This window comes from Tursiops truncatus, chromosome 6, assembly GCF_011762595.2.
Source record: "Tursiops truncatus isolate mTurTru1 chromosome 6, mTurTru1.mat.Y, whole genome shotgun sequence".
NCBI classification, from domain to species: Eukaryota; Metazoa; Chordata; class Mammalia; order Artiodactyla; family Delphinidae; genus Tursiops; species Tursiops truncatus.
The window spans coordinates 109212727-109234085 of record NC_047039.1 but is presented as its reverse complement, the minus strand read 5'-3'; the positions used below and the strand labels follow the sequence as shown (position 1 = coordinate 109234085).

Here is a 21359-nt window from a genome sequence, read left to right as displayed (position 1 = left end):
CTCCTAATATTTGCCCTGGGTCAGGAGGAAACAGTTGTGTGTTTCAGGGTGAGATAATACCCTTTCGATTGTGGTTTTATTATCATTATATATGCAATCATGTCTCCTGTTTTCAAGTATCTGGAGTGGGGTTCAGAAATGCATCCGTCACTGTTTACAGTGGATCCAGCTGACAGCAGAAAAATCTAGCTTGAGATCAAAGGAACACTGGTATTTTCTGACTTTTACAAAGTTATCTGTTTCTTTTCATTATGAAAGAAAAAACAGTTTCTATCACTTTTAGCACTTAAGTATTAAATATGAAATGGACCCAGCCTTATTGTTTGTATTGCATCTTCTTATACCAACGCCAGGTAATGTGTTCAGAGTCTGGGGTTGGGCAGCTCAAAAGCAAAATTCAATCACTGAGAGGGGTTTTCTCATTTAGTTTAAGAGAGGTGGGCAGGCTCCAGTCGCTGAGCTGTCAGGTATGGCCCACCTGTGACATTTTCCCTGAGGTAGTTACACAGGTTGTGACGAGGAAAGAACAGGTCGGTTGACTCCTGGGCTGATTTAAAGCAGGTATTGTGTGATTAGAGAAGTGTGGCTTTGGAGTCAGATCTGAGCCCTGCTCACAGCTTCCTTAAATCGTTGGACAAATCCGTTTGCCTCGGAGCCTGTTTTCTCATCTGTAAACTAGATTTTCTTCTCGCTTTTTTTCCCCTTCACTCGAATGAATGCAAGGTCACTGAAGGCAGGAATCACGTGTGCCTCGTTTTCTTCTTGAATCCCCAGGATCGAGTCCATAGGCGATCCTCCAAATTATGAATGAATGAGTGGAAGTATCGTTACCTGGGAGAGACCCGACCAGCACTACCTTATCCAGGTGATGAAGGTCAGCATCAACAGTCATAAATCATGTTGACTGTATGTTCCTTTGGTATGAGGTTATAAAAATAGCACTTTATCTCTGTAAAGTATATTCCTCCCCAAAACCCGTAACTCCAGTCTAATCATAAGGAAAGCATCAGACAGATTCCAGTAGTTGGGGATCCTACAGAAGATTTGACCAGTACTCCCCCCAAACTCTAAGGTCATCAAAACCAAGGAAAGTTTGAGAAACAGCCACGGCCCAGGGGAGCTAAGGAGACATGACAACTAAATATAATGTGCTATCTTGGATGGGATCCCGGATCACAAATAGGACGTTAGGTAAAACCTAAGGAAATATGAAGAAACTTTAGTTTGTTACAATCTAGCAATATAAGTTCATTAATTTTAACAAATGTAACATACTAATGTAAGATGTTAATAATAGGGGAAACTGTGCGGGCGGAGGTGTGGTAATATGGAACCTCCCTGTACTGTCCTGTCAACTTTTCTATCAATGTAAAACTGTTCCCAAAAACGTTTTATTAAAAACAAAATTGGCCCCTCCAGCGGCCCCAGCGCCCAAAGCAGGCAAGGGCCGTGCCCCTCACAAAGATGGCGGCCGCCGGCGTCGGAGGAGGTCCGCCCGCTGCAAAGATAGCGACCCCGGCGGGAGGGACCGGAAGTGCAGTCTGGCGGTAGCGCCGGTCTGCGGTAGGCGTGAGAACGCGCGGGACGGCGCGGGTCCGGGCATGAAGCTGGGCCGGGCCGCACTGGGCCTGGTGCTGCTGGCGCCGTTGGCGGTGCGGGCGGTGGAGCCCATCAGCCTGGGACTGGCCCTGGCCGGCGTCCTCACCGGCTACATCTCCTACCCGCGCCTCTACTGCCTGTTCGCCGAGTGCTGCAGCCAGAAGCAGAGCCTCAGCCGGGACGGTAGGATGGGGAAGGGGCTGGGGGCTGGGGGCTGGTGCTAGGGCTGGGGCGGGGGTCAGAGGCTGGGGTCCAGGAGGCCCGGAAGCCCGGGCAGCGCTGAGGCCGGCGGGGGCTGGACCCGGAACCGGAGTGCGGGATGGGGCCTGGCTCCTGGGCCACGGCCACAGGCAGACCGGACTTTGGTCGGAGAGCTGCGGAGGCCAGCCGCTGTTTGCGCACCTTCGCTCAGAAACTGGGAGTGTGGACGATTGGAAACTAACTCCAGAGAGTTTTTACTCCTTCCTCGCCGGGGACGGGAAGGCTGGTGGGGACTCTTCCGGCGCGGAGCAGTAGGGGCCGAACCGCCGCCCTTTTCCTGCCGGGCGTGGGGTGGGCGGGACCGAGCGGGGATGAGGGGCTCACGCTGGTGGCGGAGGCACTGGAGCCAAGGGTCTCTTCGGGAAGGAGGGCTCGGGAACGGGCAGGACTAGCAGACAGAGGGCCTGCTGGACCCGCCGGTCACCTGAGCCAAGTGCTTACGTACATCCGCGTCTCACTAGACGCTTGAAGAGCTTAGCGGGCTTTGCTGGCGTTCACATGGGCCTGTAAACTGGGCTGCATTTTGCCACGTGTGTCCCCCTCCTTCCCGCCTGACTGGCTTTGTTTTTCCCAGCGCTGCAGAAGGATCTGGACAGCAAGCTCTTTGGACAGCATCTTGCAAAGAAAGTCATCTTAAATGCTGTGTCTGGCTTCATAAGCAACCCGAAGCCCAAGAAACCTCTAACCCTCTCCCTACACGGGTGGACGGGCACCGGCAAAAATTTTGTCAGCAAGATCATCGCAGAGAATATTTACGAGGGTGGTCTGAACAGTGACTACGTCCACCTGTTTGTGGCCACACTGCACTTCCCTCACATCTCCGACATCACCCTGTATAAGGCAAGGGCCAGATTTCGGGATCCTTCCTGGGTGATGCTGGGTTTGGGGTTTCTTTGCTGGGGAACGGGATTTGGAAATTCCGTGTTGAAATGAGTGAGCCCTGAAAATGCATCAGTTCCCCTTTGAAAAGTGTGGAACTTACAGAGGGTTGGAGATGCAGGAAGCAATTATACCATCAAAGCTCATGGTGGTTTCTGAAAACAGGCTCAGTGTGATAGTAAGTGGGGTCATAGGATTTGAGAGATGGACATAATCAAATCCAGTTTAAAGATGGTCAAATCTGACATGTTTTAGAAAAGAGGAAATGTTTCCAGGGAGGCCTGAGCTTGCTTTTACGGCTTAACTCCCTGTCTAACAGTCTGGCTTTGCTGACAGGCACGCCTGGATTTGAGCCCCAAGGCTCCTTACAGCTGTGTAATCGTGGGAAGGTCACAAGACCTCCCTGAGACTCAGGTTCTTCGTCTGTCAAATGGCAGTTGTGAGGATTTCTTGAGCTCTGTGTGTCAAGTATGTAACGGGATGCCTGGCACATAAGCGTTCAAATCAATGTTAACTGTTGCCTTTTTTAATCCTCACTTGTGCGAACACATTTTTCCCTTTGGCTTGGGAGAGCATCAGGGTCACCGACTGTGCAGGAGTTTCTGGGATGTGGGACTTTCAGTGCTACAACTGAGAGAGTTCCAGGCAAATAGAGATGAGTTAGTCATCCTAGTTAGCATTCTGTCTTCACTGTTTAATAGCTGTGTGACTTTGAGCAAGTTACTTAACCTCTCTACACCTCAGTTTCCTCATCTGTGGAATAGGGAACACAGTAGCAACTACTCTGATGGGTTTTGGAAGGTCACAATAAAACACTGTATGAACAGTGCCTAGCAAAGCATCTTACCTGTAGTGAGTGCTCGATACATGTTCTCTGTTGTTGTCTGTAAGTGGGAGAAGCAGAATGGGAAGACCTTGGTTGCTGGAGCCTGCCAGACATGAAGGAATCCTTGTTTAAAAGATGGTTCGCGGGGCTTCCCTGGTGGCGCAGTGGTTGGGAGTCCGCCTGCTGATGCGGAGGACGTGGGTTTGTGCCCCGGTCCGGGAGGATCCCACATGCCGCGGAGCAGCTGGGCCCGTGAGCCATGGCCGCTGAGCCTGCGCGTCCAGAGCCTGTGCTCCGCAACGGGAGAGACCACAACAGTGAGAGGCCCGCGTACCGCAAGAAAAAAAAAAAAAGGTGGTTCGCTTTGTGGACTCGGGCAAGTCACTTCAGCTCCCCTAAGGTTCTCGTTCTGTAAATAGAGGTTAGTCCATACCTACAGAGCAGAGTTACTGCTTAAGTTAAATATGTACCCATGGAACATTGTAACCATGGTCCGAGTAGCCAAGCAAAACGCCAAATCATAAGAAGTCAAGTCATTGTAACTTACAGATTTTTCCTCAGAAACAGATAGCTAATTCTTTCTCCTTACATCTGGGAAAGAACTGTATAGAACCATAGTTCAAATTTCTGATGTAAAGAGTCCTTTCTCTTTCTTATCTTGATTGTTTAATATAAGAAGTACCTAAATATGTTCTTAGGGAGTGTTCCACTTAAGCAAATTTATTTCAGCAACCTCCAGGCATTGTTCCAGAAACTCAAGAGTGTTGCCTCACCATAGTCATCCCCAAGTGTGTGTGCTCTGGAGTTCTCCTCACTTCCCCCATTGGAAAGTTAGAGCCCCTTCTCCAGGCTGATCTAAGAACTGAATGAGAAAAGAGGTTACTTGGTCTCTGCCTTCTTCCAAGAAGGCTGGTGTACACAGGATACGGATTAACATTGCCATTTTGATGACAAAGGCCCAGCAACTCAGTGACACAGCGTCGACGTGACATGTTACAGGACAAGAATTACAATCAGAGTGTGGGGCCTTGGAATCAGGCAGGGTGGGATTCAGATCTTAGCTCTGTCTCATACTAATTTTGTAATCTTGGGCAAATGTTGTAATCTCAGTTGACTATGCTCTCTGTGCTTCAGTTTCCTCATCTGTACAATGGGTATGATAAGACCCACCGTGTGGCGTTGTGGTGAGAAACAAAAGAGCTTCTATAAAGTTCTTAGCACAGTGGGGAGCACACAGGAAGCAGTCCGTAAATGCAGCCTTCGTAGAGGCATTTGTAGCGTTAATAATGCTCACTTTGGTGGTGTCACTCGCACTTCTGAGCATCTGTATTGGCTCTTCCCCCTTGTCACTCAGGACCAGTTACAGTCGTGGATTCGCGGCAACGTGAGTGCCTGTGCGAGGTCCGTCTTCATATTTGATGAGATGGACAAGATGCATGCTGGCCTCATAGATGCCATCAAGCCTTACCTAGACTATTATGACAACTTGGATGGGGTCTCCTATCAGAAAGCCATCTTCATATTTCTCAGGTAAAGTCGGGGCTGGGACATGGTTTGAAGAGCTCTGAGCCCCAGCCTGGGGGCTTCGGGGGAAAAACACCAGTTCTTATTCACTAGAATTCTTTTGCAGCAATGCTGGAGCAGAAAGGATCACAGATGTGGCTTTAGATTTCTGGAGAAGTGGAAAGCAGAGGGAAGAGATCAAGCTCAGAGATATGGAGCATGCCTTGTCTGTGTCGGCCTTCAATAACAAGAACAGTAAGTGGGGGGACTTCCCTGGGGGTCCAGTGGTTAAGACTCCATACTTCCAATGCAGAGGCCGTGGGTTCGATCCCTGGTTGGGGAACCAAGACCCCACATGCAGTGCAGTGCGGCCAAAAAAAAAAAAAACAACAGTAAGCGAGGCCATCCATTCCCAGCACAACATCCCCCTGCTTCATGATCCCGCGCCCCTAAGTTTTAAATTGACGACCTCACCATCACCTGGGGGCTGGTTAGAAATACCAATTCTCAGTCCCTTCCCCAGGCCTACTGAGTCCAAATTCCTGAGGGAATCTGTGTTAACAAACTCCAGGTGACTTTTACACATACACAAGTTTGGGAGATGCTGTTTTAAAGAAATAGGGACATTGTTGATCATCAAGATCTTGAAAATTCGTTTCCTGGTTTTTTCAGCCAAATCATTTGCCCTTGTAAAAGCGGGTGGTGGAACAAGGAAGGCTGCTGGGGAGCCTCTGATGGAGGAGATGGGCCCGTTAGGTCCCTTTCTTTCTGCACATCAACCTAGAACCCTGAGGGTCTGTGCCCGAGAGTGACAGCCAAGCAGTGGTTGGGCCCCTGTTCTGTACTGGGCACTGTGTGAAACTCTCTACCTGCATGTTTCCTTTAATCTCCATAATACCCTCCTGGGGTAGAAACCATTATTGTCCTCATTTTATAGATGAGGAAACTGAGGCTCAGAGAGAGAGAGCCCCTTGCCCAAGGACACACAGCCTATTAGGTGTCTCTATTCCAGAGCGTGAGTTTTACTACCAAGCTCATTGCTTTGCCAATGACCTGACACATTCACTTTTGGCCTTGAACCCTTGGATGTGGAAAGACAGCATGTTGGAGACTCACTCACTGGGTCCGATCCGTGAGCCCTGTGGGTTGATTGCTACCATTTGCTCAGGTTCGTTCCTGAAATTGTAAATCAGAAGGTCTCCTCTGAAACAGACATGCCGAGAAATTCATAGCACTTCCGAGTTACGTGAACAGTAATGGGGTATTTTATGTCAATTCATGCAAGTGGAATGTTAACGGTGAAAGACAAAATATTTTGTAGTATGTTGAGTAGATTCTTGGCATGCCAGAAGTATGAACACATACAGTAGAAGTCCCAGCCCCGGAATACCACAGCAAGTGGTTCTGGCCTAGAACCCACGCTGCAGGTTCCAGAGGGTTCCAGAGGATGAGCTTCGGATCTGGGCAGGCCTGGCTCAGCCACGTCCTGACTCCGGCCTTAGGCAGGTGGCTGAACTCTTTCATTCGTTCACTCAACGTATTTGTTGAGCACCTACTAGGTGTCAGGCACTGGTCCAAGAACTGGGGACACAGCAGTGAGCCAAAACAGAAATCCTTACTCTCTATCCTAATGATAACAAGTAAGGAAGCGTGTCAGATGCTGGGACCCACGTCTACGTAGAGGTAGAGATTTATCTTCCCCTTTTCCCACAATAGGGAAAAAGTAGACCAATAAATAGGGGTTGGGGGGTGTGGGACGGGGTGAGCTGCAGTTTTATTTACTTTTAAATTTTTAAAATTAATTAATCTTTGACTGTGTTGGGTCTTCGTTGCTATGCACAGGCTTTCTCTAGTTGCGGTGAGCGGGGGCTACTCTTCGTTGTGGTGCACGGGCTTCTCACTGCGGTGGCTTCTCTTGTTGCAGAGCATGGGCTCTAGGCGCGTGGGCTTCAGTAAGTTGTGGCGCGTGGGCTTCAGTAGTTGTGGCACGTGGGCTTCAGTAGTTGTGGCTCGCGGGCTCTAGAGCGCAGGCTCAGTAGTTGTAGTGCATGGGCTTAGTGGCTCCGTGGCGTGTGGGATCTTCCCAGACCAGGGGTCGAACCTGTGTCCCCTGCACTGACAGGCAGATTCTTAACCACTGCGCCACCACGGAAGTCCCTGCAGTTTTAAATACAGTGGTCAGGGAAGGCTTACTGTGACGGTGACATCTGGGCTGACCTGAGGAGTGAGGGAGCCATGTGGACACAGGAGGGAAAAGCATTCCATGGGAGGGAACAGCACACGCGAGAGCCCTGAGGCAGGAGTGTGCCTGGGCCAGGATGAACGCAGGGGACAGGAGGTCAGATGAGAGGTGGAGCTTGGGGTGGGGTGCAGATTGTGGAAGGCCTGGGGAACCACAGGAGGGCCTTGGGCTTGGCTCTAACTGGAAGACAGAGCCCCTGGAGGGTTTTGAGCAGACAGTTCCCTGATTGGACCTAATTTTAACAGGACCACCTGGCTGCCGGGTGGAGAACAGACTGAAGGCAGCAGGGACGGGGAGGCCAGCAAGGAGTGGCTGCAACAACCTGGGGGGAGATGCTGGCGGCTCAGCCCAGCGTGGCAGCCGTGGGGGAGGTGGGACAGGGTCTGACTGGGATGTATTTTGAAGGTGGAAACAATAAGATTTCCTAAGGGACCGTGTGTGGGAATGAGAGAGACGAATCGAGAATCTGGCCTGAGCACTTGGCAGGGTGGCACTGCCATTTAGGGGACGACCTGCAGGAGGAGGAGGTTTGCAGAGAGCGTGGGAGATGAAGAGGGGTGCGTCCGGCGAGGGATGACTCGTCTGAAGGCAGAGATGCAGAGCAGGCGGCTGACGTTCCAGTGCAGTTCCGGGGCGGGGGTTCAGGCTGAGGATGCAGACTGCGGAGTGGTCGGTCGCTGGTCGGTTGGTGGTTTGTAAAGTCACTCGGTCCACCTGAGCACCCTTCGGGGCCTCTGTGTGGCGGGTCCTTGTCGTCCTGACTCCCTGGCCAATTAGCTTTCTGCTCTCCTTGCCTGATGGCCCCAGCTCAGTGCTCACAGGCCCCGGCACTACCCGGGATCGTCTGTTTACTGGGTGGCCAGTCCACGTCTGCCTGGCTCTGCTCCCTCCCCTGCCTCGGGCCTCCGGCGCACCCGGCACAGGGCAGGCCTGCCGGCAACGAGCTGGCCAGGGCTGTCCGGCTCGCCGCTGCTCCGCTGCTGCTTGGCGCTCCGTGTGTGGCTTTCCCACGGCCTCAGACCCCACCGCCTCCAGGCAGTCAGATGTTTACTGAGCACCAGTTGTGTGCAAAGCACCGTTGGGCAAGAAAAGAATGAACCCCAGATGTGATTGATGGTAAGAAAAGTATATTTGGTCTTCATCCGCGTTTTCTGGCACAGAGCTCCTAACACCCGTGGAGTTTCAAAGTGATGAGAGCCATAATGGTGTCTTTGCTATTCCTAACAAACCCCTTTCAACCACATCAGAGTTTGTGTTAATGAGGTGACTTTTGGAAAATACCAGGGTGGGGGGTGGCTTCCAGGGGAACCAGCCCTTGATTGGAGGGTTGGAACTTGCAGTCTCCAGCCCTTGTAGCCCTCCCAGGAGGGAAGAGGGGCTGAAGGTTGAATCAGTCGCCAATGGCCAGTGATTTAATCAACTGTGCCTATGTAAAGAATTTTCCATAAAACCCCTAAAGGACAGGGTTTGGAGAGCTTCCAGGTTGGTGAGCACGTGGAGAGCTGGGGCGAGTGATGCGCTCAGAGGTCATGGACGGGTCACGCCCCTTCCCACATACTTTGCCCTGTGCATCTCTTCCAGCTGGCTGTTTCTGAGTTATATCCTTTTATAATCAACCGGTAATCTAGTAAGAAAATGTTTCTCTGAGTTTCTGTGAGCTGCTCTAGCAAATTAATTGAACCCAAGGAGGGGGTCATTGGAACCTCAGAAGCACAGGTGACAACCCGAACTTTTGGTTGGTGGCTGAAGGAGGGGACGGTCTTGTGGGGCTGCGTCCTTAACCTGTGGGATCTGACGGAGTCTCCAGGTAGAGAGTGTCAGAATTGAGCTGAAAGCAGGTGGGCTCAGAGAACCGCTTGGTGGTGTGGGGGAAAAATACAGGATGGACTTGGTGTCAGAGGCAGACCAGGGTTAAGGCACAGAGGTGAAGCGGCAAGGCGGAAGGGAAACCGTCCTCATGAAGAAACGCTGAGTGTGGTCCAATGGGTGCTGCGTCGTCTCCGAAGGGGAAGTGGGAGGGTCAAGAGGCCGGGAATCTCAGAGGACCTGAGACTGGGCAGAGGCAGGCCTCATCCAGGGAAAGTGCGAGCCCTGTGGCCATAACAGAGCGCTGTCTTCACACATTACTGAGGATTCTAGCTTTTGGTCCCGCAAACACTCTGGAGGGTTGGGACATGCCGGCAGCCGCAGTGGGTCTCTACCCTGTTGCTAATCCCAGCTGCCGGAACCCCAGCCAGTCGCAAATTTCCAAGATTCCAGAGTGCTGGTCCTTTCCTGGGGACTCTTCTCACCTTTCACTTTCTGTGAACCTGCTCCCTTTCCTACTCAGCCTGCCTGCTTGCTTGTTCCAGGGTGGGTGGTGAGCCCCTTTCCCACTTCAGATCCTTTTTTTTTTTCATATCTAAAAATTTTAATAAATGCATAGGAAGGGTACCCGCCTGAGATCTTAGCGGTCACACCTCGAGAGGCCTCCCACTTCCTCCCTCTGCCTCAGTGGGCAGAGGCTGCCCACTGCAGCATCACCCTGCCCTTGGCTCTCACAGGAGCATCACCCCTCGTGGTTGCCCTGGGTGAGCTCACTGGCTAGTCTGCTCGTTAGGCCGTGAGCCCCATGAGAGCAGGTGCGGGGCTCCACCTCATGGCTGACACCCAGCAGATGTGTGCGGACAGGTGGACGGGTGGGTGGACAGTGGATGAACAGCACCTTTTTCTTTTCCCCAGGTGGCTTCTGGCACAGCAGCTTAATTGACCGAAACCTCATTGATTATTTTGTTCCCTTCCTCCCCCTGGAATATAAACACCTAAAAATGTGCATCCGGGTCGAAATGCAGACCCGAGGCTACGAAGTTGACGAGGACATTGTAAGCAGAGTGGCTGAGGAGATGACATTTTTCCCCAAAGAGGAGAGAGTTTTCTCTGACAAAGGCTGCAAAACTGTGTTCACCAAGTTAGATTATTACTACGATGACTGACGGCACCAGAGATGTCGCTTCCCGCATCCCCGCTCTGGTCCCGGAAGAGGAGTAAAATGAATTATTCCGGTGTGACAGGACAGGCGTTTTCCTGGGCGTTATTTTCATCGAGCAGGGCCTGCGGGCCGTCGGTGACGCATGACAGGTGGAAACAGCCCCAGAGCCTGCAGAAGCGGGAGCAGCCAGCCCCCAGCCCACCTGTGCCAGGCCTCATGGTTTTGTAAAAATCATGTTTTAATTTCAGGTGTTTCTGTTTCAAGGAGGGATGAATCAGTTTTACTGAAAATGTGATAATTTTATTTAAAATGGTTTTTAACATTATGAAGAAACTTTTCAGACTCTTAAGTTGTTGGCTTTGTGTGTGTTTTTAAGTTCCTGTCATTACAACGTACACTGTGATGTCTTTACTTCTAAAAAGCCTGAGTCCTCAGCCTGTCTTCTGTAGGATGGTGTCACTGTACTGGGGACGGAGGCTCTAGCAGCGAGCCGATCTGTCCCAGGATGACCATCGCAAGGGCAGTAAGTGTTTATAGAAGGACAAGTGTGTAAGGGGACACACTCAGGCCCATCACAGACAAGACCTAAATGTCCTCCCCAAGAATTTTCATCACAGTAGCATTGTGAACTGTGGGAATGATCTTAGTAACGTCGTGAACAATTTGTTAGAAACGGAATTTCCTCGAAAGAAAAGCATCTGCAGCTTGTCACTGGCCGGTCAGTCAGCTTTGCAAAGGCCCTTCTCTGCTTTCCATTCCTAAATGAGCCACACGCTCTGTACCAGGTTTTGCCATATCTTCTTAAAACCTTCCTCACTGATTACTAATTTTCATTGTTTTATCAGAACTCCCCAAACCTCTAGGAAAGCTCAGCTGCCCCCCAGGATGCTGAGAACAGTGTTTTTATTTATTAATACAAACAGCTACCATTTTACAATAAAATTGTGTATGATTTGTGAATACATTTTTTTTTAATTAAAAAAATTTTTTTTTTTGGCCACATTGGGTCTTCGTTGCTGTGTGCAGGCTTTCTCTAGTTGCAGCGAGCGGGGGCTACTCATCGTTGCGGTGTGCAGGCTTCTCATTGTGGGTTCTCTTTGTTGTGAAGCACGGGCTCTAGGTATGTGGGCTTCAGTAGTTGTGGCACTCGGGCTCAGAAGTTGTGGCTCGCAGGCTCAGTAGTTGTGGCACACGGGCTTAGTTGCTTTGCAACATGTGGGATCTTCCCGGACCAGGGCTCGAGCCTGCATCCCCTACGTTGGTAGGCAGATTCTTTTTAAATAAAATTTATTTATTTATTCATTTATTTATTTTTAAACATTCATGTGACTTGCTTTTGTTTTTAATTAAAATTTTTTTTTATTTTATACTTTTGGCTGCATTGGGTCTTCATTGCAGTGCATGGGCTTCTCATTGCGGTGGCTTTTCTTGTGGAACACAGACTCTAGGCGTGTGGGCTTCAGTAGTTGTGGCACGCAGGCTCAGTAGTTGTGGCTCGCAGGCTCTAGAGCACAGGCTTAGTAGCTGTGGCGCATGGGCTTAGTTGCTCCGCAGCATGTGGGATCTTCCCGGACCAGGGCTCAAACCCGTGTCCCCTGCGTTGGCAGGTGGAGTCTTAACCACTGCACCACCACGGAAGTCCCTAAGCTGTGAATTTAGACCTAACTGTGCAGCCCAGGCTGGAATGGAGGGGAGTGTGACACGGACTCCGAGGACCTTGGCAGCTCCGGCTCCTTGCTCAGCTGCCCATGGGGTCACACTCCGTCAAGGGGGGCCCTGGAGCTCCCGACACTCACCTGTGGAGTTCATTCAAGTCTACAGACATACCTCCCGCTGAGAAGCCGGGCAGGAGTACAGAGCAGTGTCGGAACGTAAACACGCCTTGTTTTGTGCAACACACCTATGTGCCTACGAGGGCTGCTGTGGGATATGAGCGTCTGCACAGTGCTTGCAGGGGCAGTTATTAGCAGGCACAGAAGACGGGTTGGACCCCTCTGCCTCATGGCTACCCACCCGCCCAGGCCCCCTAAGGCAGCACTGAACGTAGGAAGGTGCTTGATGTTGACCTGAAGCTGGCCTGTTGTCACGGCCCGGGATTAGGGCTAACCATTCATCTGAAAATGGCAGCCCCAGCACCTGGGAGTCCCTAAGTAGGGAACACAGGGGTCCCCTGACGCCCCTTGGAAAGTTCAGTCTTTGAGATGAGGCAGCATGGGGTGAAGCAGAAGAGACATTAGCCTGAGACCCAGACGGAGAAGGGCAGCCTCACGGGATGAACACCTCCAACTGGGAAATTATAGGAGTGGGTGACGTGATTTAGAAGAGGGTCTCAGCTTTCTAGAAAGGGCTCCATCCTCAGTCCTGAGAAGAGTTGGTGTTAACAAATCACTGTCAAAAATAAGAGCCCAGGTTAAGGGATTAAGCTGAAATCTGGTTAACATAACAAGGATTTCATTATTTACTGCTTCAGGGCAGGCAAGACCAGGCAAGTAGGTTTCCTGGTCTGAGCTCGGCCTTGCTCAGGTTCAGAATGGCAGCCGTGGGTCACGTTTGAGTGCCTCAGCTTCCTTCCTATGTTAATTTTAGGAGAATATATTTGTTAGGAAGACGACCAGCTCTTTCTGATGATATTTTCATCCATGAAAATTCGATGGAGTAGAACCCATCATCTAATCCAATTTAACTTTGTATTTGTTTGGGGATAACAGCCTTTAAGGTAAAATTTTTTTTAAGGTCTAATACTTTTTATTTTATTTTATTTTATTTATTTATTTTTGGCTGCGTCGGGTCTTTAGTTCCAGCGTGCGGGCTTCTCTCTGATTGTGGCACGTGGGCTTAGTTGTCCTGCGGCATGTGGGATCTTAGTTCCCCAACTAAGGATCAAACCCACGTCCCCTGCACTAGAAGGCAGATTCTCCACCACTGGACCACCAGGGAAGTCCCTAAGGTAAATACTGATTCTTTATGAGGTAAAGAATGCCAACCAGCGTGCCCAGGGTACGGTGAGCCTAAAGACACCTGAGTTATCAAAGAGCCTTTATTCTAAGCTCAGACTTTTCAGAGCTACCAAATAAACCAGGAAAAAAATCTGCAAGTGGCGTCTCACGTGATAAAATTTAGGCTTTATTATTTGACATTCAGTAGGTCAATTTAAGTTCGTCTACATCTTACGTGGGGTGGGGAGACTGGGCCATGAGCAACTGTGGCCTTTTCAAGTTACAAATCAGTAACAGCAGTCCAAAGGTAACCAACATGTGTTGAGTTTATTGCATCATAACAAAAAATCTTATCTCCTCCTGACCAGACACCCAAAAGCTGACAAAAGAAACATAACTTAGCTCCAACTTGAGAACATGTACTAAAAATTTTAAGCCTCACCTTGGCTTTTTTTTTTTTTTTTTTTCGGTACGCGGGCTTCACCGTTGTGGCCTCTCCCGCTGCGGAGCACAGGCTCCGGACGCGCAGTCTCAGCGGCCATGGCTCACGGGCCCAGCCGCTCCGCGGCATGTGGGATCCTCCCGGACCAGGGCACGAACCCGTGTCCCCTGCATCGGCAGGCGGACTCTCAACCACTGTGCCACCAGGGAAGCCCCACCTTGGCATTTTTTAAAGACTAAGTGTGATCCTCTATAAGGCATTGCCATATGGGAGGAACATTCATTCTGCCACGTCTTACATAGAAAAAAGCTGCATGTTCTCATTACATGTCTGCAGTTGCATTGCAACTACAAGATAAAACGGTTCACACTGGCTGGAGTGGAAGTCGTATTTCCCAGTGGCCAGGGCAGCCCAGCCCGACACTGCCATGCAGGGTATCCTTCTCAGATGACACCAGGATGAGGCGCAACCTTACGAGTATCTGATAAAGGAACAGGCAATTACTCCTTCCCATGTTTTAAAATGAGCAGTGTCGCATATTTCTATTATCTAAGATTCAGAAGTAAGAACATTATAAAAAATATACATATCCTTGAAAACTCGAGCACTTGTAGTGTCCAATACTTCCACTTTGGCAACGAGAACCTGCAAGCTGACCGTTCAGTCGGCACGTGTCATCCGTGGAGAATGACTCTGTCCTACGGATTTCAAATGGTTCTGTGCAGTCACGTGAGAGACTGACCCACGTGTAAACTGTAACAGACAAACATCTCACCGTGGGAACCAAGGACTCAAAGCCAACAGTCGCGTTCTGATCCGACTCTAGGGATGTTATGGCTGGGGCTACATCTAGCCGAGGCTGAAGTTAAGGAGTAGAGGTGATACAAGGAAGGCTGCGATAAGTCCAAGTGAGAGTTGGGAGAAGGAATTCCATGACCAGGGCTGTCAGCAGCAAAGCCACGGACAGACGGAGAGGTCCTGCCCGTCCCGCCTGGCTGCAGGGCCCTGGCGTGGAGCCCCCATGCCACACACAGGCGGTTCCCCCAGCTGCGTGCTCGGCCTGTGGGCCCAGGTCCTCCCACACGACACTGTGCCTGAAGGTGCCACCGATTTTTACCTGAAAATACTTCAAGTCGGTGAACGCGCTCTGTGAAGAAAAAGAACTAGAGGAGAAGAATGTTTCTGGCAGGTGAAAACCCAGTGCTCCCTGGACTGCAGCAGGGCCCTCGAACTCCTTCAGTTCAGCTTCTGAGGTGTGGGTACCGTTGGGTCAGAAAGAGTCCTTGGTCTCACACAGCTGTTTTCAAGGCACTTCTGTCATTCTGTCAAGGTCAGTTAAGTGGTAGTGGCAGGGGAGGGGAGGGACTTCAAAAGTTCATCTTCAACCACAATGAACAGCTGGGTTGCTGTGCTGTTGCAAAATGACAAGTACCCTTAACAGATGAGTATTTCAAAAATCAACCCTTAGAACCTTCCAGATCCCGCAAGTCCACAGGTGCAAATGTGCAAACCCTGAAGAGGTCTTCAAAGTGCTTGGAAAGGCCAGGCCCCGAGTTCCCTGGGCTCCCAGCCGCGTCTCACCCCATCTGGATAAGCGTTCAGTGAAAATCCAGCCGTGACTGCACAGTCTTGCAGCCCTTGTCTGAGTAGATTTTCTCGTCTTTAGGGAAAAACGTCATTTCCTCGGCCACTCTGGTGACGACATCTTCGTCGATGGCAGAGCCGCGGGCCTTCATTTCTGCCCGCACGCACATCTTCACGTGCCTATACTCCAGGGGCAGGAAGGGGATGAAGTAGTCGATGAGGTTTCTGTCTATCAGTCCGCTGTGCCACAGGCCACCTGGGAAACAAGGCACAGCTGGGTCTCTCGCCTGTTACTGTCCCTGTCACCCGGCCAAGCTCGCTGCTCTAACAGGGCCCAGCACATTCTTCACGGCTCTAGCCCCGAAGATGCTCTTTCGGTCAAGCCTCATGTAAGGATCGGTTGGCTACCCCTGCTAACTAGCTTGTAGAACAGAATGCCCTCCGAAAAAGTCCCTACTTCAACCAAGGCACGGAGGCGAGTGGATGCTGTGGTTTCGCGAAAGGCTTAAAGAGACACACGGTGACTGCGGGCAGGGTGAGGGCTCCTCGCCGGGGGCACTCACTGTGTTTGTTATTGAAGACTCCGACAGACAGCGCGGGCTCCAGATCCTTCAGCTGGATGCCTTCCCTCCTTTTCCCTGCCCGCCAAAAGTCAAGGGCCGTCTTAGTTATGAGGTCCCCGCCTGCATTGCTGAGTTTGCCAAAGAAACGAAGATTAAAATCACACGTTAAGACTTCTCTGTCTATGACATATAGACACGACTATACATGAAATAGATAACTAATAAGAACCTACTGTATAGTACAGGAGCTCTACTCAATACTCTGTAATGACCTATATGGGAAAAGAATCTAAAAAAGAGGGGATATATGTATACGTAACTGGTTCACTTTGCTGTACAGCAGAAACTAACACAACATTGTAAATCAACTATACTCCAATGAAAATTAGCTAAAAAAAAGACTTCTCTCTCTAATCAGGAAACGTACCTGCTCTAAGTTTATTCTTTTTTTTTTTCAGTTTCTATGCAGCTTTTTTTTTTTAATGTGGACCATTTTTAAAGTCTTTATTGAATTTGTTACAATACTGCTTCTGTTTTCTTATGTTTTGGTTTTTTGGCCACGAGGCATGTGGGATCTTAGCTCTCCAATCAGGGATCGAACCCGCACCCCGTGCACTGGAAGGCGAAGTCTTAACCACTGGACCGCCAGGGAGGTCCCTATACAGCTTGTTTCAAAGTCAAATATAGGGCTTCCCTGGTGGCACAGTGGTTGAGAGTCCGCCTGCCAATGCAGGGGACGCGGGTTCGTGCCCCAGTCTGGGAAGATCCCACATGCCGCGGAGCGGCTGGGCCCGTGAGCCGCGGCCGCGGAGCCTGCACGTCCGGAGCCTGTGCTCTGCAACGGGAGAGGCCACAGCAGTGAAAGGCCTGCGTACCGCAAAAAAAAAAAAAAAAAAAAAAAGTCAACTATATAAGACAGTCTGTATGTATTAAAGGGTTGTAATGACTTCTTACAAATGTCACATATCAGGAAACACTATGAGTTTTCTAATATGGAATCAGATTGTGATATTTCTCTAAGGTTTATTCTCAACCAAGGAATATTTACTAAGTGCTACTAGACAAAAAAAAACAGCACCTGCCCTCAGGAACTGAAAATCTTTTTCAGAACTCGGTGTGTCATGCTACAACTTTTCTTTTTTTTTTTAATATATATTTTTGGTTGCGTTGGGTCTTCGTTGCTGTGCGTGGGCTTCTCATTGCAGTGGCTTCTCTTGTTGTGAAGCATGGGCTCTAGGCGTGCGGGCTTCAGTAGCTGTGGTTCGAAGGCTCTAGAGCACAGGCTCAGTAGTTGTGGCTTCAGTAGCTGTGGTTCGAAGGCTCTAGGGCACAGGCTCAGTAGTTGTGGCGCACGGGCTTAGTTGCTCCGTGGCATGTGGGATCTTCCCGGACCAGGGCTCGAACCCGTGTCTCCTGCATTGGCAGGCGGATTCTTAACCACTGCGCCACCAGGGAAGCCCACTACCACTTTTTATAACCCTCAGAGGCAACATGTGCAAGTAATGAAATTACCTGTTATCTACTATTTCCTTCATTCGTTTCCCCCTTCCCCTGTCCTGTGCCGTGCTGACACTAGCAACCCCAAAGTAAAAGAAGTCCGTAAGTCACTTTTGCCAGGCTGGCACTTTTGTCCCTGGGACCTGCTGAGGTTGCCGGGACCTCCTTCTAGCCCTGGCAGAATGAAGGGCTGTGTGCCCTCGGAGAAACACCTCCCACTGACCTGAGGAAGATGAAGATGGCCTTCCGGTAAGACACACCGTCAATCTGCTCGTAGTAATCTAGGAACGGCTTGATTGCGTCAATGACCCCCGGGTGCAACTTATCCATCTCGTCAAATATGAACACGGAGCTCGCACATGCACTCACGTTACCCCGAATCCACCTCTGTAACTGGTCCTAGACCAACCATAAGAGAAGAAATAGGATGCAGGGACTCAAAAGATATGTCCAGGGGAGCAGAAGCGCTCCACTGTGCCTCATACTCAGGAAGGTGAAAAATCAGAGCTCTCTGGGGTTTAACAAAGAAAAATCGCACCCTAACCTCCACTCACTGTCTGAGAGCTTTTCCAAAACTTCATCTATAAGAAGTGGAAACCGGCAGAGAGATAGGTGCTAAAATGCAAATAAGTGTTTTCCTAACTCAAGTGACGTGCCAAATGTGACTTCTTAAAGGTATCGGGGTCTAAGATACATGAATATTGATCATTTCACTGTTAACCAACCCGTAATTTTCATCTCCCTGTGGCTGGGAATCTCACGTTAATTTTACCAGACATACTGAGGCATAAGAAACTAGGCTAAGACCGGCACAGCATCCCGAGACCAGTGCCTTTTACTGGTGCAGTGAACAAACGTGCTGACCTAGATGACATTTCACGAAAAGCGTTTGTTCCTGTATTTCTAGGGATTTATGACAGAATTTGGTAAATAAGAAAATCATTCTCTCTTTTCGGTAGTCTTCCCTGTCTTACAGTTTATGGGGCAAATATCCACTTTCACTTCCTCTTTCAGTTTCTATTCCTTATTTCAGTCCTCACCTAACAGTAGGAATGCGAACTTTCACAAGGACGTCCATTTAAATGAGAGCCCTACTGGACGACTTAACATAGCAACGCCCAGAATGTGGGCCAAGCTGACGCTGCATCACAGAAGCAGCTGTAAATGAAGTCATGTCCAAGCGAATCGTGTGACCTGCTCCACTTAACCAAGGGCTGTGATGGGGATACTGAACATACTCGCTGCGCAACACAGCTACCCTGCGGACTGGGAGTCAGGAGATTTGGGTCCCAGTTTCTGATTTGCACGAAAATTCTAAGGAGCGAGTCGCCTTGCTGCTCTTGCCTCCATCTTTTAATGGAAATAACATCACCTACCCAGCTGTATTATTTTGGAATCAGCGAGAAAAAAAAAGTTGCAGGAGAGTTCTGCAAATGGCAAAGGGTTGCCAGGGTGGGGGAAGTGTGCAGGGGCCTGGGGCTACCGGAGTGCAAAGGAAAGAAGCAGAGGCCGGAGTCAGGGAGCAGGTCGCCCGGATGGGTGCGAGAGGCCAGGGGATGGGATAACAGAATTCCTTGCCTGGTACAGTTTTATGTGCTGCTCGTGAGGGAAGTGCAGGGTCGACACAAACAGGTGGACAAAGTTACTCTTGAGACCTTTTGGGTGAAGATTTTCAGCCACAATTTGGCTGACAAAATTCTTGCCTGTGCCGGCCCAGCCGTGTAAGGAAAGAGTCAGTGGTTTCTTGGGATTTTTGTTGTTCTTGAAGCCAGTCAGCGCCTTGAGAATCACCTCTGTGGCCAGATGCTGCCCAAAGAGCTTCTCCTCCAAATTCAGCTTGAGGGCTGCAGGAGCCAGCCCGGGAACAAGAGAGAAAAATACACATTAAACGTGCACCAGGAAAGCAGCGCTCTCCCCAGCTGGCCAAAGTGAGAGGCACAGGTTAGCAAGCGGTCCAGCAGGGTCTCTGCCAAACCCCAGGGTTAGCGCTGAGGCAGAACCACACGGGCTGCAGCCACACGACGCCACTTCCAAGGAAATGGACTAGAAAAGGAAACTAAACGTGTTCGTTCATCCAAGGACTGGCCCTCTCTTCACTCAGCTGCTTGCTATTTCCCCAGCCACCCCTTCCGGCTTGTAAGAAAACCGAGGGCCAAATGTGGGCTTTCTGGGCAGACGCCGCACATCTGAAAACTACTTAACAGGGGTGACATGGCGCCGAAGGGCTGCTGCTTTCAGTTTCTTCTTACTGTCATCCCAAGGCATCCAAGCTTTTAGAAAGGAACTTGGGCAGAGCCCCACGATCCGGAGAATCTGTCTCCGAAGACACGGCTTCCGAGGCTGCAGTCCGGGCCGAGACCCCACCCCTCCTCCTTCCCACCCCACCTCAGGGTAAGCGCGGGGTGCCGGGCGCTGACGCCCGCGCGGGGCTGACCCCGCGCCCCTCGAGCCCCTCCGGGGCAGACCCGCCATACCCGACGCGTTGAGCGGCTGCTCTCGGCAGCACTCGGCGAAGCGGCAGTACAGGTCCCTGTACGACAGGTAGCCGGTGAGGGCCGACGCGGCCCCGACGGCGATGCCCAAGCTGATAGGCTCGAACGCCGCCGCCACGTGGGCCGCCAGCAGCAGCCGCAGCGCCGCGGCGACCCAGAACTGCCCAGCCGGATGCATCGCCCAGCTCGCGGCCAGCCACAGACGCTGCTAGGGCTCCCGGGCGGCCGAGCTTGGGGACGGACTTCCGCTCCGTGCGTCACCTCCGCCCGCAGCCCCCCACCCCACACCGTGGGAAGGCCTTGTTGGCGAGGGGCGTGGCTCTGCGCCACCATCTTTGTGAGAGCCACGGAAAGGGGCGGCTACCTTTTACGGTTTCTTTTTCTTAAGAGCTTCTCAGATCCTTCACACTTGGCTTTGTCATCCCTCCCTTCACTTCCCCTGGAGCTATCGGGAGCGTTCCTCAAGTCTCCCCACCCTGCGTGCCTTCCTGAAACAGTTGCAGGGTGCCCTGGGCGCCTGGCCCCGGGCTGAACCCTGGGGCTACACCAAGGCAGACGCGCCCTGGTGTGCACATCAAACCCAGAAGCGCGTTCTTTCACTGAGCATGCTGCAAGGCAGGCCCCTTGCTGGATGCTGGGAGACAGCAGGGAAGGAGACGGGGTTGCCCGCCCCCGCCTCGAGCTTCTAGGCTCTGGGGGAGGCAGTCAGTGGGCAAGGGCCAATAGTGAGCCGTCAGAGAAGCACCGAGGCCATGGAGCAGGGAACGCTGTCAGTCTGAACTGAGAATTCAAGGAGTTAGACAAGCAAAAATTGATTAGTAGGATGTTCTATGCAGAGAACAGAATATGCAGGATGTGCAGTTTGGGGAACTGAAAGTATTTCACATGGTGGAGGCTGGTGAGAATGAGGATGGAGAGCTAGGCAGAGACTGGAAGGGGAAGGCCTCTGTCTGGGGGGCAATAGGGAGCCACAGAAGGTTTCACACAGGGAATGACAGGGTCAGATCAAAGATCACGATGGCTGCTGGGTTTGTCCAGGTAACGCTGGCCCAGGCTTTGCCGAAGTTGGTTGAGTTCACTCATCAGCCCGTGTATCCACAAATATTTAACAAACACTGGCTGTGTCAGATCCAGTGCCGCGTGCTGGGGATAAAGCAGGGCACAGGGGAATTCCCTGGCGGTCCAGGGTGAGGGCTCCTCGCTTGCCCTGCTGGAGCATGGGTTCCGTCCCTGGTCAGGGAACTAAGATCCGGCATGCCACAGCACAGCCAAAAACATTTTTTTAAATAAATAAATAAATAAAGCAGGGCATAGGACAGGCACAGTCTCTGCCCTCACAGAGCTGTCAGTCTAGTGAGGGAGGCAAATGGGCAAACGGACAGTTTATGACCAGCACGGTCAGTGCTGTGATGTGGGATGCACAGAGGAGGCACCTCACCCAATGGGCGGGTCGGGGAAGGCTCTCCTCCTCCACGTGTCAGTTTTGACCTGAAGCATGGGTAAAAATTACCCAAGGGGATTGGGGCAAGTGAGGAGGGGAGAGGTGAAGGCGGTCTGCATGAACGCT

The 21359-nt window shown here is 51.0% G+C and overlaps 2 protein-coding genes across 3 annotated transcripts; one reads left to right on the top strand and one right to left on the bottom strand.

The window, feature by feature from the left end:
- The first annotated feature begins 447 nt into the window (after positions 1-447).
- Positions 448-11276, top strand: TOR1A (torsin family 1 member A). Its single transcript, XM_019920232.3, has 6 exons — positions 448-874; positions 1420-1782; positions 2435-2700; positions 4920-5095; positions 5196-5323; positions 10032-11276. The coding sequence occupies exons 1-6, from the start codon at positions 808-810 to the stop codon at positions 10280-10282; spliced, it is 1251 nt and encodes a 416-aa protein (XP_019775791.1). The 5' UTR covers positions 448-807; the 3' UTR covers positions 10283-11276.
- Positions 11277-13380: 2104 nt separating this feature from the next.
- On the bottom strand, positions 13381-20029 carry TOR1B (torsin family 1 member B). Of its 2 annotated transcripts, none has more exons than XM_033858823.2 (5): positions 19775-20020; positions 18879-19144; positions 17524-17699; positions 15804-15931; positions 13381-15496 (listed from the first exon to the last, which is right to left on the bottom strand). In XM_033858823.2, exons 1-5 carry the CDS (start codon positions 19968-19970, stop codon positions 15255-15257), a joined length of 1008 nt encoding a protein of 335 aa, XP_033714714.1. In that variant the 5' UTR covers positions 19971-20020; the 3' UTR covers positions 13381-15254. The 2 variants fall into 2 exon arrangements, 1 of the variants encoding a protein (XP_033714714.1); XR_012332737.1 differs by lacking the exon at positions 13381-15496 and adding an exon at positions 16882-17216 and having other exon boundaries at positions 15809-15931; positions 19775-20029.
- Positions 20030-21359: the final 1330 nt, after the last annotated feature.

Excerpts from the sequence above, each read along its gene's own strand:
- TOR1A (XM_019920232.3), top strand. The coding sequence starts at position 808 with ATGAATGAGTGGAAGTATCGTTACCTGGGAGAGACCCGACCAGCACTA. Across the intron at positions 1,783-2,434 it reads GCAGAGCCTCAGCCGGGACG|CGCTGCAGAAGGATCTGGAC; the intron begins GTAGGATGGGGA and ends TGTTTTTCCCAG. Across the intron at positions 5,096-5,195 it reads GCCATCTTCATATTTCTCAG|CAATGCTGGAGCAGAAAGGA; the intron begins GTAAAGTCGGGG and ends ATTCTTTTGCAG.
- TOR1B (XM_033858823.2), bottom strand. The coding sequence starts at position 19,970 with ATGCATCCGGCTGGGCAGTTCTGGGTCGCCGCGGCGCTGCGGCTGCTG. Across the intron at positions 19,145-19,774 it reads GCAGCCGCTCAACGCGTCGG|CCCTCAAGCTGAATTTGGAG; the intron begins GTATGGCGGGTC and ends TGGCTCCTGCAG. Across the intron at positions 17,700-18,878 it reads AGCACATAAAACTGTACCAG|GACCAGTTACAGAGGTGGAT; the intron begins GCAAGGAATTCT and ends TGGTTGGTCTAG.